The following is a 14,864-nucleotide window of genomic DNA, read 5'->3' as shown; positions in this document are numbered from 1 at the left end:
ATATAAACGTATATACACCTGAAGTTAGTTCAAAAGCCTTGAAAACTCTTTTTTGTTTGCCCTGTAGCAATATGCTGACACTTGGAAAATCAGAACCCTGGACTTTAGCATTGGAAAGTGTAGTAGGAGCAAGGAATATGGATGTGAGACCATTGCTGAACTACTTTGAGCCACTGTTGACCTGGCTAAAAGATCAAAACAAGAATTCTTTTGTGGGGTGGAACACTGTATGGAGTCCATGTGAGTACTGAGTGACACCTTTTGCATCCTGCTCTGTCTCCTGCCCTGAGTCTCTTTTGGCCCCAATCTTATGGTGGTTATGACACAACTGAGTACTCGTTCCCTCTCTGTAGAAACCCTTGCTGACTCTGCTTCCCAGTTTTCCAAGGCTTTTATTAGTCCATCTATACAATACTATAATAGTCTCCAGTCTACCACTGTACTTGAGTCTTGCTCTTCAAAGGCAAATGGAATTTTGTTTCTATTACTTCTCTCTAGCACTGTTCTCTTTCTAAATCATTTGTATATATTGCTGTTTTGTCATTGGTCAGTTTTACACTTCCTCTTCTTCCTATAGTTTCACTTCTATTTCTCACTTTCCCAGTAAAGCAGTGTTATCAGTGTCGACAGTGCCAAGCAATAGCCTCTTTTCGGATCACTTCTTATGTGGCCTGTCCTAGAGTTTCTACTTGTCTCAATTTTTTTGACATACCTAATTTTTCATCTGCAATGTGTTTACTCTTCCCTAATTCTTCCAGCATCATCTTCTCAGTCTTAAGAGATGCCTTTCTTCCAGACTTGTATCTTCCTGTCACAGCATGGACCACAGTTTTCTTCCTGAGTCATCTTTGTTCTCTTTTGTTCTCTGGGGATAAACCCACTGTTTCTGGTTCCCATATCTTCTTTCTGGAATTACACCTTGCCAGCGTACAAGGTTTATGTGATGTCAGAGCAAGGGTCCATGGGATACAGGATTAAATGCTCCCCAAATTGCCTTCTTCCACAACCACAACCTGACTTTCATTTCTTTTGTTTTCAGGGAGGTATCTTCCCACTTGTACTGTACCTGAGTCTCAGTCTTCTCTGTGACTCTGTGTTCCTTCTGTCTACACATCGGGCCATGGCTCCCTCTTCCCTGAGAAAGCACTTACCCCTCTCCCATCACTTTTCTCATTTTCCCAACAGTGGGTTTATACCTTTTAAAATATTTCGTAGTGGGATCTTGGGAAGTGAGAGAAATAAACATACAGTCTGAATTTTTTTTTACTCAGATACTGATCAAAGCATCAAAGTGAGGATAAGTCTAAAATCAGCTCTTGGAGATAATGCAGTGAGTATTCTGGGTGGTTTGTTCATGTTTTTCAGTGTATCCTCTTTCCTCGAGTAGGAGATAAGGTACCCATTCTAGGTGTGAGTTAGACACAGAGGAAGCCACATAGTTCTCTTTAAACTACCAGCCTAGATTTTAGAGAGATAGCCTCTACTAAGTTGGTAAGGTGTGCTTTTTACTTGCTACCTAGAAGGCATTATGAAATCAGTCCAAAATCATCTAGACAGATCATTAGATATCAAATGCTCCTCCTTCTGATGGATACTCACCATCATTACTCAAGGAATAAGTATTCAAGGCATAAGGCCTCATTATATTTTGAGTCATTTGATTTCAGAAGCATTATGTTTAGATCTTTTGTTGGTTTTCTTGTGAGTAAGTCATCTATATCGATATCTCTCCTGGCTTTTTTCATAGTGTGGTCGATGGACCAACCAAAGGCACTTAAATCCATGGGTCTAAATCGAGAAGCCTCTTACAAATGTAGACTGTCAGGTCCCAGTCCTGTGTCTGCTTAACCAGAATACTGCTTTTGAAACTTGCCTGCACATTAGAATCACATGGGAAATTTTCAAAATATTGTTGTATGGGCTCCAATCCCTCTGGGTTGTAGCAGAAAGAGTTGGGAATTAAGTTTTCAGGCTGGATACATGTGGCTCATGCCTGTAACCCTAGCTATTCAGGAGGCGGAGATCTGAGGATTGCATTCAAAACCAGCCAGGCCAGGAAACTCCTTAAGCCACTCTTTTATTTATTTATTTATTTTTGCCAGTCCTAGGCTTGAGCTCAGGGCCTGAGGACTGTCCTTGGATTTTTTCAAGGCTAGAACTCTAGCACTTGAGCCTCAGCACCAATTCTGGCTTTTTTTTCTAAGTATGTGGTACCAAGGAATAGTGCATGCTAGGCAAGCACTCTACCACTAGACTAAACTCCCAACTAAGCCTCTCTTTTAGTGTGTGTTGGTCCTGGGTCTTGAACTGGGCACTGTCCCTGAGCTATTTTGCTTAAGGCTAGTGCTCTACCACTTTAAGTCACATCTCCATTTCTGGTATTTTTAAGAAGTTAGTGGAGATTAGAATCTCCAGGGCTTTCCTGCCTGAGCTTCAGACTATTACTTTTGTCTCTAATTAATTACCAAAAAGCCAAAAGTAAACCTGTGGCTCAAGGGATAGAACATTATCCTTGGGACAAAAAGCTAAAGGATAGCACTCAGTACCCAAAGAAATAGTTTCCAAGGATCTTTTGGTGATTCTATTTCCAGCAAAGTTTCATAGCCAGTGTCTCAGTGATATATTTTGGGGTAACAAAATGTTATTAAATGTTATTAAAAATCCTATTACCCCTTTATGTGAATTAATTTAATTAGCTATTATTCTCTGTTGAATCTCTGTCTCAGGTGACCTACCCTGAGGAAGTATACTAGTAACTTTGATTGGGAAAGAAGAGAGGACAGATAGTCTCAGACAAATGGGGCTCAAAGGCCTAAATGGGGTGTGGCAACATGACAGCTTTGCAATTTCCAAGTCGTCCTGGAACTTTCAGATAACACAGTCCAAGGTGCTACAGAATATTGTTTTCTCAATGCAAAGATCCAAAGATTGCATTTCTACCCTTTAGCTGATCCTGAGTAGTAAAATATTGCTCAAGATTCAAAAATACTTCTAAGATAATTCTAATAGTAATGTAAGACATGGAAATATAAGTAGCACCAGAATAGAAGATAATTTAAGAAAATAATCATAAAAATAGAAGTTCATTGCTTCATAAACTCCTATTCCTTTGTATTAATAATGGTTATAAATAATTGTTAAATAATTTAAACCGTTTAGTTATTTATTAGTTATTTATCTTTGTTATACATGTATTAGCTTTTCATTGGCCTAATGAATTTTAAATACTGGAAGATCAAAATCTTTTTCAGTTATCATTTTTTTCTTTTATCTATGTTCATGTTCTTTTTCAATTCAGCAGGGATTGATAGTTTTCAGACAGTTTGATGATTTAATGCCCTGAGGCCAATTTATCAAGCTGATGTGAGCATCCACATCAGGACCAGACTAGCTGCCCATTCCAGCCAGTTCAGGGCAAATTTCAACCTAGTCTATTATTTGAAAATTCAACATTAGTTATTTTAATATAAAAGCAATAAAATAGTATTATCCACAATATCAATAGTATTATTTCTATTCTTAAAGCAGCCCCACCCTGAACTTGGGTGAAATCAAACTGAAGTAAAAATGACAATTCTTTTGTGAGCTCATGATTCTTTTTCTCCGAGAGGGATAGTAAAAATGCAGATCTTGTGCTGCCACCTGCTGGAGCCAATACTACTTTTTCTTGGCCTTTCAAACACACAAGACCTTTGTTTAGAATTGGAAAAAAAGATTATTTCTCTGTTCAGTGTCACTCTTTTTCTTTGAACCTCAGATTATTTTATTTTGCTCTACATATCTGAGGACTCACTATAAAATAACCCAAATCTCAGTTTATATGTTTACTAAGTACAGACATTTTAAGCAAAACCACAATGTGTGGGGGACTCCCATCTAATCTGGTCTTTAGGGTGCTTTAGATCAAACCAAAGTGAAAGAGATGGAGACCAATGGTTACTTGAGGCGCAGCATTAGCCATTCACTCAGGAGCTTCTTCAAGATGCAGATTCTTCGTTTTCATCCGTGACAGTGAGAATCAGGAAGTGAGGGTATTTTAAACAGTCCTTCATGTATTCTGGGGCCCATACACGTTGGAGATCACCTTAGGATGGTTACAATAAAGCTGAAAGAGTATTTGGTTTAAAAATCTTTCCTACAATCCTTACTGAGCATATCTTTCTTTTGAATTTACAGTATGAATGGAATAACAATGAAATGTTCTTGTTCCAGTCATCTGTTGCATTTGCCATGAGAAGGTATTTTTTAAAAGCCCAAAACCAGACAATTCCATTTCGGTGAGTTGATTTGTTGGGTTTACCAGTTCTCCAGCCAGCAATTCCCTTATTCTCAAATCCAGAGGAGATATTCTGCTTAAGCTTTCTTCTAAATAAAATTGTTATAATAATGTTATAATAATTTCACTAGGCGAAATTAGGAAATATTTACTAATGACTTTTTAACTTCTTTTGCAACCTGAAATTTGGGGCCACCCTGTTTCGGGATGGTTGTAATTTATTTGACTTATAGATGACCAAAACAATGTTGTTATTAAACAGCTTTTGCCCTCAGCTCCTTAGAGTAGAAAGGAAAAAAGAAACATTTCTGCCTTCCTTATTAGTGTGTATGTATGTAAATACAATAAAATTTCATAGAAATATGTGTGTATTATAATAAGTGAATAAATAGAATGACATAGAAATATGTGCTAGGGAGAAATATATAATAAGAAAGGGTCAGGGAGAACTGGTTGTGTGTGTGTGTGTGTGTGTGTGTGTGTGTGTGTGTATGTGTGTGTGTGTGTAGGAATTCACTTTTGACAAGATAATCAGAAAAGACCTTATTAATATTTGAGCAAGTGTGTGAAACAGGAGAGAGATTCAGTGAGGCAGACAATGGGAGAGACAGAATCAGCTGGAGTAAGCAGCAAGCACAGACTCTAAAGGACTATGCTTGTCTGTTGAAGAAATAGCAAGAATGCCAGGGTGGTTAAAGCAGAGTTGAGAAGACAAGTTAGGAGGTTGTGGGTAGGAGTGAACAATGAACAATCATATGGTCCTTGAAGGTCATTTCAAGAACTTTGTTTTTTATTCTTAGAAAACAGGACTACTGGCCCTGTGGTCTGCCTTAGTTTTACTAGGATCATTAAAAATCTCACTTTCACCTGCCCCATGGGTGCAAATGTTTGTTGTTGTCCTCAGCGGGGCTGGGTTAGAAAGGATAAACATACTACCTCTGTTGGTGGTACTGACTCATGTCTGCCCACCATATCTTTTTCATGACTGCTCTGGGTTAACAGTGATTTCTTGACGATTCTCTCGATGTGTTCACCTGGGAAATTTTCTATCACTGAAAAAAAATGTGGGTTTTATGTTATGGAAGAATTAGCATTTGATATTGTAACCTTTATAGAGGTGTTTTCATGTGCTTCAAAAATTGTTAATTTGTCTGAACGTTATGTTTTCCCATTATTTGCTGTGTTTCATATCTCTCTGTCTTATGGTCCTCTCCAAAATCTCTGTTCCACTAGTAGGGAAAGTCATCATTCTTTATTGTGTTCTCTGAACCACAGAGAAAATGTTTCTTTTGTTTCTCCACAGGGAAGAGAATGTGAAGGTGAATAATTTGACACCAAGAATCTCCTTTACCTTCTATGTCACTGCGCCTAAAAACTCATCTGAAATCATCCCACGAAATGAAGTGGAAGAGGCTATCAGGTGACATTTTACATTCAAACAAACCAATAGGAGCAAAGGGGTTAAAATGTGACAACAATTGCTAGTATTTAGTGGGCCTGGTGCTGTTTTGTGCCTTCTACATATTTTACCTTATCCCCCAAATTGTGTTTCAGTTCCAGAAGGATCCATCATCAGGAGAGCTATCTTGCTTGACATTTTCTCAGATCTATAGCCATATGACAAGGATTTTAGTAGTTTATTTGGGAAGCACTAATATAAATTTAAATAGGAGAAAGAGAGGAAAAAGAAGACAATTCACTATACATTGTCAAGAACTTCCCACTGTTAGCAACTAGAGCTCTATCCTGCTCGGTAACTATAGAGCACTGTAGAATGTGCCTCCAAATTGTTTCTGGCCTGTAAATGGGGCAGGTTTTTCAGTCTAACAATGCAATCAGGCAGAGGGAAGTGGATACTGGCTGATGGAAATCTGATGATCTTGCGTGGAGAATAGTATAGAAGGGATATGGATAGTTATTACCATGATTTGTTGTAGGGACATTGATATAAGCTTTGTTTAACTGCCTGAGGCCTGAGAGAAGCTATATAAGAACAGGTTTTCTTAAGCCATGGTGATTCTCTATACTTGAATGGGAATGTAGATGAGCAAAGAGAGCTTAGAAGAGATCGCTTTTTCCCCAGTTTGCCTTGGCCCTTTTGCACAAGACAGCAGAAGTGGAGAACAGACAGCACTTATAGATGATTCGTCCTTGTGATTAAAAAAGGCCTTATATACCGAACAGCTCACTAAGTGGAACTCTTGAGTTGTAGAATCTAATGTTATCTATGACCTGCTGTGCAGTGTGTGTCTAGAAAATCTGAGGTATATGAGGTTTATGACACAACCATGCCAGACATTCCTGTCTTCAAAAGACGCCTGTCTGTCTTGAGATCCTGCTGGCTAAGATTTTGAAAGAGCCTGCTCCTCCCAGAAACCTGGCTGAAAGCTGCAGGGGATATGAAACTTTGTTGCCAAAATGACTTACAAAACAGGCCCTTGAGGTTGCAAGGCTAATTCTGTTTTGACCCCTTTTTTTCTTTCCTGGAATGTGAGCTCCTTACCTGAACTATACCTAGGGTAGTTTGTTTATCCAAAATGTTCTCTATTGCATCTTTGTCTTAAACAATCACTATTCACTGACTCTCCATAACTGATATCCATTTCCCTTCCTGGTGCTGGAGAGGTTGACAAAGGTCTTTTTGTTTATTAGTTCTCAGTGATGTTTGAAATGGTACTACCAAGTATTTGGGAAATTCTCCTAGAGGGACATGGATATAGACATGAATTCTTTCTACAAGTTAGGTATTCAACTATCCTTTCCCATTACTTTATATGGTCATTACTTTATATATTACTTTATATAGTCATTACTTTATAGATTGCTTTAAATAGTCATTGTAGATACACTTTAGCCAATGAGAAAAATCTTGAAAACAAGCTAACCCTCGGTTTAAAGCATAGTAGTCACAATTGAACAGGTATTAATAATTTCTACATATTGCAGCTCAGCCTTCCAATGAGGCTCTTGAGAGACATCATTTAGGTTGCAATGGATGAAAGGTGTCTGACCACCTTCACCTTGATTTCTTGTCTTTTTTTTTTCTGTACCTTGAACTCAGGCCTGGACACTGTCCATGAGCTTTTTTTTTTTCCCTGAAGGGTGGCCCTCTGCCACTTGAGTCACAACTCCACTTTCAATTTTTTGGTCATTAATTGAACATAATCGTCTCATGAAATTTCCTTCCCGGGATTGAGCCTCTATCTCACATTTCATCCTCCTGAATGGCTGAGGAGCACAGGCATGAGCCACCAGTGCCCAGCTTTTCCTTCATTTCTTCCTTCTTTCATGTGTCTATTCTTATGAATATGCAAAATCCTTCTGGGAAGAATGTGATAAAGAGTAAATGACTAAACACAACTTCCTTTTGCTCAAGCATCTTCTTTACTGTGGTTTGCTTTTGTGACTAGGTTTTCCCGGGATCGTATTAATGACGTCTTCCGCCTGGATGATAACAGCCTGGAGTTTCTGGGGATTAATCCAACACTTGGACCTCCTTACCAGCCACCTGTCACTATCTGGCTGATTGTTTTTGGAGTTGTGATGGGATTGGTAGTGATTGGCATTGTTTCCCTGGTCATTATTGGGATCAGAGAGAGAAGGAAGTAAGTATCCTTTCCTAGACTTACCTATCTGAAAACAGGACTATTTAGGGAATTCTCACTGGAAAATTTGAAACAAGGTGTAGGCGGCCAGTTACTTAGTTGGACAATTTTGCTCCTAAATATTCTGATGCATTCCCTAGAAAGTTACCAGATATCATCAACATTTTGCTCTCCTAGTAAGTCCGCATAGTAGATATATAGCCTGGAGTTTACTAGCACGTTCTAGTAAAGCCATCTCAGCCCCAGTCATTCCCTTACTGAGGAGAGGCACTGAAACTCAGTAGGGGTGAGAGGGCTGAGTGGACACTGGGGATGCTTCTCATTGCTAAGCCTTCCATAGTCTACAGGTGGCCCCGCAGACTGGACTGATGATGGATGTGAGCTGTAAAGTTGGTCAAGAATGAGCTCTGAGATTTGCTTCACACTGTGATTTCTTTTTGCTTCTTTGGATCACTCAAAACTCCCATGTAATCCCAGTTCATGGTCAGGCATTTTCCAACTTGCAGTTACAGTGCAATCATACAGTGTATCCTGATTAGATTCATTCCCTCAATCACTCCCCTTGCCCCCTACTCCTTGATTGACGATTTTTATTTTTATACTTCTGATTGCTAGTGTTGCTTTGCCACTAGATTTTTTTCTGATTCTGAGAAATAATTGACTCTGACTTTTATTAGGCATATGAAATAAATGAACATTATTTTACAGCCCATAACAAAATTCTATGTACATTTTTCTTCCCTCCCTCCCTCCCTCCCCCTCTCTCTCCTTCCTTTCTTCCTTCCTTTCTTCATTTCTTTTTCCTTTCTTTTTTTTCTGGTCATGGGGCTTGAAATCAGGGCCTGAGAACTGTTCCTGAGCCTCTGTGCTCAAGGCCAATGCCCTACCACTTGAGTCACAGCACCACATATAGCTTTCTTTTCTTTTCTTTTCTTTTTTTGCCAGTCCTGGGCTTGGGCTCAGGGCCTGAGCACTGTCCTTGAACTTTTTTCTCAAGACTAGCACTCTACCACTTGAGCCTCAGCACCACTTCCAGGTTTTTCTATGTATGTGGTACCGAGGAAACGAACCCGGGTTTTTGTGCATGCTAGGCAAGCACTCTACCACTAGGCCAAACTCCCGGCCGAACACATCTAGCTTTTTCTGACTAGTATATTGAAGATAAGAGCATATGAACGGTTGGGGCTGGCTTCCAACCTCAACCTTCAGGTCTCAGCCTCCTGAGTAACTAGGTTATAGCATGAGCCACCAGTATCTGGCTTTATTTCACTTTTGTAATACCAGAGTTTGAATTCAGAGTCTTGTGCTTGCTAAGCAGGCCGGCAGTTTACCTCTTGAGCCATACTCACAGCCCTTCCCTTTTGCTTTGGTTCTTTTTTTAAGGTAAGGTTTCATGTTTCTATGTGTTACTTTGCTGGCTACTTTGTTGAGATGGTCCTCAAGTCATGATCCTCCTCCCAATCTCTACCTCCTAAGTAGGCTGGTATTACAGCAGATACGATCCACTGCGCATGGCTTATATTTTACATATTTTATCTTCCCCCTAGCATGTTTTATTTTGTACATTTTTATTTTATTTATCTTGTGTATTTTGATCTCCTACTTTGTATGTTTTGTGATCCTCCCATAGTAGTTACATGAAGAGACTTTCTGTTTGCTGGGGATGTTGTTTCTCATTTTATGAATCAATCATAATGTTGTTAACTGGTCCTCTACTAAATGATAATTGCATGTCTGTGTTGGTTTTAAAATACTGTGACTTGATATAGGTAATTCCCTATTGTGTTTCAATTTAGCTGTAAGAAAAATCCTAGCAGCAGGAAAACTTGGCTGATGCCAATGTTTATATCTAATTTTTGTGCACAATTATCAAACTGACCTCAATAGAGGCTCAATGAGTATATACTTGCACCATCTATTTATGAGTGCTCCTGTTTTCCCAAATAGGCATCATCAAAATTGTGATGAATCTGGCTAATTCACAATGTCTTTCAAACATTATATTAAGGTGGCTTTGTTTTATTTAACAGGAGAACTGAAATAAAAAGGGAAGACAATCCTTATGCATCAGTGGACATCAGTAAAGGAGAAACAAATCCTGGATTCCAGAACAGTGATGATATCCAGACATCACTTTAAGTTCTTTTTAACCTGAGATAATTTTTACCGTATCTAAATCTTAATTTCACGGGACAGAAAAATAAAATGATAAGGATATCATGAAATATAAAAACTCAGTCTCTGTTCAGGAAAAGTTGTCCAGAAGCAACATGACTGAGCAGTGAGCTTCATTATTTACACTGCTTTTAGTATTTATTTCTGCCTCCAGACTTGTCCTTCCTATTAGGGATCTTCATACTAGAATAAAATAGGCAAAGAATATCTCTAGCCTCACAGGCTGCTCGGAGTTAGTGGAGGTGGAATGGAGGGGATAATGGCTGTTAGGAAAAGGAAGATGTATCATAGGAGTAACTGTTGAACCTTGTTTGAAATCTGTGGTTTTAGGGATGGAGAGTGGTGAATACTGTTCACATTAATTGAATCCAAGTCATTTGTTACAGTTATGTTTAGAATGGACCATGATTTCTTCAAGGTGGCAAGTCTAAAGGAGAAAGAGAATCTTGAGAAAAAATAGAAGAGATTGCCCTTTGCTGACAGCACAAATTGGATACAGAGGCTTCCGTGAACTCTGTGAGCTTGCCTGTTAGAAACTCACCACCATTATTCTCTATCTGTGGTGATCTGAAATTTCAACTGAATGTTCCCCCTCTAAAGGGGATCTTTTGTATTAATCCACAGTGTGTGAGGAGTGCTGAGCACAAACTAGACATTCAATAAATACTTACTTCTTGATTTATATACTTTGGTGGTCTTTTGAGCACTTGCATATTGGGGCCCCAACTCATCCTTTTTTTTTTTTTTTACTTCTTTGGACAAGTAACACCCTTCCTTCTCCAGTCCATGAGGAAAATATTCTGCCAAGCTACTGTTGTGTAAACAACCCGTGAGATTTCCACAGTCTTTTTATGGAGTTTTAATAACTTGTATTGGTTTAACATGGTGTAAAAGGAACCTCTATAGGGATCAGAAGTACAACCTAACACCTTCAAAAGGGCCTCTCCAACTGTGCAAAAGGATGAGTGGTCAATTGAGGATATAACAATGAGTCTCCAATTGTAACACAGAAATTAGAAAAATGTGTTGGTTTTCCTAACACACAAGACAGTATAGTCCTCATTACTATCCACCAGGAGAAGCTTGTGGTCCTCCTCCTAAGGCTATAGCATCCCCTTAGAGAATGGAGATTCTACAGAGAGCGTCTTATACCTGGGCATAAGGTGAGAATTGCTAAACTATGATGCCTGGCCCAAATTCCTCTCATCACTTCTGGGTTAAGAAAGATTATTGTGGTTTTTTTTCCCTCATGATTGGGGGGAAAAGGGGAACATTTCATGACACATGAAAGTGATACAGAATTCAAATTTCAATGTTGATAAGTAACATTTTATTGGAGTACAGCCATACCCATTCATTTTCATATTGTCTAAGAGTGCTTTTGTGCTACACAGACGAGTACAGTACTTCTCATTCAGATGATATGACCCACGAAGCCTTTTCGCACGCAGACTTTACTGACTCCTGGGCTATAAGGAAGCAAGTATTACATGAAACTATGAATGTGAAAAAGACAAACCATTGTTGAGCTTAGAAACCCAAGGAACATTTGTTTATGCTATTCACTGAGTATTTCCTTCCTTGGGAAGAAAGGCCCAAGATTGATAGGTGAAGGAATCAGGTCAGAAATTATAGGTACTACCTTCCTTTTTCTGATGTCTCTCAATGACTTATTCTTCTTCATCTGAGATTCAGCCTGTCTACATACAGTTAAAGTTTGGGTTTCAAACTCAATACCTCTCAGTGTTTTAAAATCTATTTCATAAATTTTCTTTGAATTAACTCAAATGGATATGATATGGATTTTGCTTGAACCTTGTGACTTTGATATTTGGCAGATTACAAAAGGCTCAGAAAGACTATGTTTCACCTAGTTGTTTTATCATCATCATCATCATCATCATCATCATCATCATCATCATCATCATCATCATCATCCCTACATTGAGGCTTGAACTCAGGTCCTGGGTGCTATTCCTTAGCTGTTCTGCTCAAGACTGGTACTCTGCCACTTGAGCCACAGTTCCACTTCTGTTTTTTTGGTGGTTAATTGGAAATAAGAGTCTCATGGTGTTTCCTGGTCAAGTTGGTATGGCATTATGATCTCAACCTCCTAAATAGCTAGGATTATAGGGATGAGTCACAGGTGGCCAGCTGGGTTTTCCTTAGTAGTGCTTCCTGTGAAGTTGTGCTCTGAATTTGTCAATAGGGAGTTTTTTTTGTCATATAGTCTGCCTTTTTTTTCACTCTACACTCTGCAGAGTGTAGACAGGATCCTGGTTCAAATGATAGCAATAAGTGCTGTATATCACCCAGAATCACAGTTCCATAGCATTTAAAAACCAATTATGCTTGTTTTACAAAAATAGCAAAAATATTCTTCTATTTAGCGCTTCTTGACATCACTGTATTATTTTCTGATAAAACTTCTATCAGTACCTTAAAGTCTTCCTTGATTTGCATTTTGAAGCTAAGCTTCTAAGAAAAGCTTTAGCTTCTTTACATAGTAAACAATTCTCTATTGTTTAAAAATTTTGCAACAAGCACATATTACTTTTTTTGGTCCTGGGGCTTGAACTCAGGGCATGGGAACTGTCCCTACGCCTCTTTGTGTTCAAGGTTAGCAGTCTACCACTTGAGCACTACTTCTGGACTTTTTTCTGAGTAGTTTATTGGAGATGAGAGACTCATGGACTTTTCTGCCCAAGCTGGCTTCAAACTTCAATCCTCATATTTAACTAGGATTACATGCTTGAGCCATGTATTACTTTCCTTATGGAAACAATGTGTAAGATGTCAGTTGCTCACACATATAATCCAAGCTAGTAAGAAGGCTGAGTTCTGAGAAACATGGTTTAAAACCTGCCCTGGCAGGAAAGTCCATGAGCTTCTTATCTCTAATTAACCAGCAAAAAGCTAGAAGTAGAGCTATGTCTCAAGTAGTAGAGTGCCAACTTGCAGCAAAAAAGCTCAGGGACAGTGCACAGGCCCTGAGTTTCAAGCCCAGTACCGGTACATTCCAAAAACAGTACATTTTAAAAAATCAATCATATGGCTGAGAGTTTGGCCTAGTGGTAGAGTGCTTGCCTAGTATGCACAAAGACCGGGGTTCAGTTCCTTGGTACCAAATACATAGAAAAAGAGCCAGAAGTGGTGCTGTGGCTCAAGTGGTAGAGCTCTGGCCTTGAGAATGTCCAAGGACAGTGCTCAGGCCCTGAGCTCAAGCCCAAGACTGGCAAAAAATCAATTATATAAAAGTAAGGAAAATAAGCTTGAAGGGTGGAACTGGAAAGAAAGGCTTAACAGTTTGTGGCAAAGGTTACCACTACATAAAATCAGAGAGATCAGGAAAGGCTCCCCCTTCCATTTGACAGAGACACATTGAGAAGAAGATTGTGACACATCTTCCATCTTTTTCCCTTAAGTGGAGAAATAATCCTGCAAACAGTAAACATTAAATAAATAAATGAAGGACTGTACTAATACCCAAGTGCTCCTTTTCATCATGCACTGATATCACTATACCTCTGTTAAAAACAGAAGCACAAGATTGTGACAAATGTAACTCCAAATGCGCTGTATATCACCCCAACAACAAAATAAAATGAAATAAAAAGATTGACAAATCTCTGCTGAAATAAAGGAATCATTAATGAAATGTCAAGGAGCAAATAAGCAAGAGTGAGTGACATTGGAGCTAGCTGGTAGATGAGGGAGAGTTGGAATAAGATAAGGTGTGAATGGTTCTTAAGGGAAATTGTTAATTTATATCTGAAAATAGCAATATGGCTTAACTGGAATGTCTTCATTGTAATAGTGACCTCCACATAACCTTTCTGTCTTTTCTTGATATAGAAAACAAAATAGTAGTATTCCAAAAAATGATGAAACCCTATGGACTCAGTCTCAGGCTATATGAACCAGGGAAATCAAACAAAAACTTTAATGATAGCCTTCTGGCTTTTACTGGTTAATTAAGATACAAGTCTCTCAGAGTTTTCTGCCAGAGTGGGCTTCAAACCTTGATCCTGAGATCTCAGACTCCTGAGTGGTTAGAATTACTGGCACGGGCCATGGGTGGCCAGCAACATCAACACTTTAACATCAGATAAATTTCCATTTGATACAGAGCTAGACTCAAAATTGACATCATTGAAATATGAGGGCAAATGTGCATTTCTGTACTTGATAGTACAGATATTTCTGTACTTGATAGTATATTTATCATAATAGTGACGATAGAAACATATGTGTATTCAACAAATACTATTTTAATTCTGCTTAATTTGTACATATGATTTGTGCCCTCCCCAACTGCGATCTGGAAATATATTTCTACTAGTGGCTAGAAACCATGACATTGACGGAAGATAACTGATACTTCAAATAATTTTTTGTTTGAAAACATTTTTTCCTCAATTTCAAACACTTTTTGTTTCCTACATTGTTCATTTCTAACTGATATAATAAACAGTGCAACAGCACACTACCAAGAACTAGCTAGCTTATATTGGGCTTTGTTCCTTTCTTTCAAAAGAATGAAAATATTTGGCCAACATTAACTTCATTCTTATCATGCTCCTAATTTTTTCTTTAAAGCTTGTCTTTTTCTCGAAGTGGTTCAATGGAAGACAGGAGCTGCTGAAAATTGGGACGCTTTTCTGGAAGCTGTATAAAAGAAATAGTCATTGTTTTAGATGATGATCATCATGCTTAGAAAGAAACATATCTAAAACGTTTCTATTTTCATTCCAATACAATGTCTTTGGAAATGTGGAAATCCCACAGACATTTCTGCCAAGATTAGG

General features: G+C 38.5%; 2 protein-coding genes across 2 annotated transcripts in view; one reads left to right on the top strand and one right to left on the bottom strand.

Annotated features, from left to right (window-relative positions):
- Window positions 1-10,738, top strand: part of Ace2 (angiotensin converting enzyme 2) — a 43,399-nt gene extending 32,661 nt beyond the window's left edge. Inside the window, 6 exon segments of the mRNA XM_090326708.1 lie at window positions 68-240; window positions 1,272-1,330; window positions 4,177-4,277; window positions 5,580-5,696; window positions 7,687-7,881; window positions 9,912-10,738. Of these exon segments, the coding sequence (XP_090182834.1) occupies window positions 68-240; window positions 1,272-1,330; window positions 4,177-4,277; window positions 5,580-5,696; window positions 7,687-7,881; window positions 9,912-10,020 (754 nt within the window). The 3' untranslated portion in view covers window positions 10,021-10,738.
- Window positions 10,739-11,976: 1,238 nt separating this feature from the next.
- Bmx (BMX non-receptor tyrosine kinase) overlaps window positions 11,977-14,864 on the bottom strand; it is a 48,564-nt gene continuing 45,676 nt past the window's right edge. The window contains exon 19 of the mRNA XM_090327208.1: window positions 11,977-14,724. Within this exon, the coding sequence (XP_090183334.1) occupies window positions 14,650-14,724 (75 nt within the window). The 3' untranslated portion in view covers window positions 11,977-14,649. The remainder of the gene's footprint in view (window positions 14,725-14,864) is intronic.

Source organism: Megascapheus bottae, chromosome X (assembly GCF_031878675.1).
Source record: "Megascapheus bottae isolate mThoBot1 chromosome X, mThoBot2.hap1, whole genome shotgun sequence".
Taxonomy (NCBI): Eukaryota; Metazoa; Chordata; class Mammalia; order Rodentia; family Geomyidae; genus Megascapheus; species Megascapheus bottae.
Note: the sequence above shows the minus strand (reverse complement) of the source record. Positions and strands in the feature narration are given on the sequence as shown.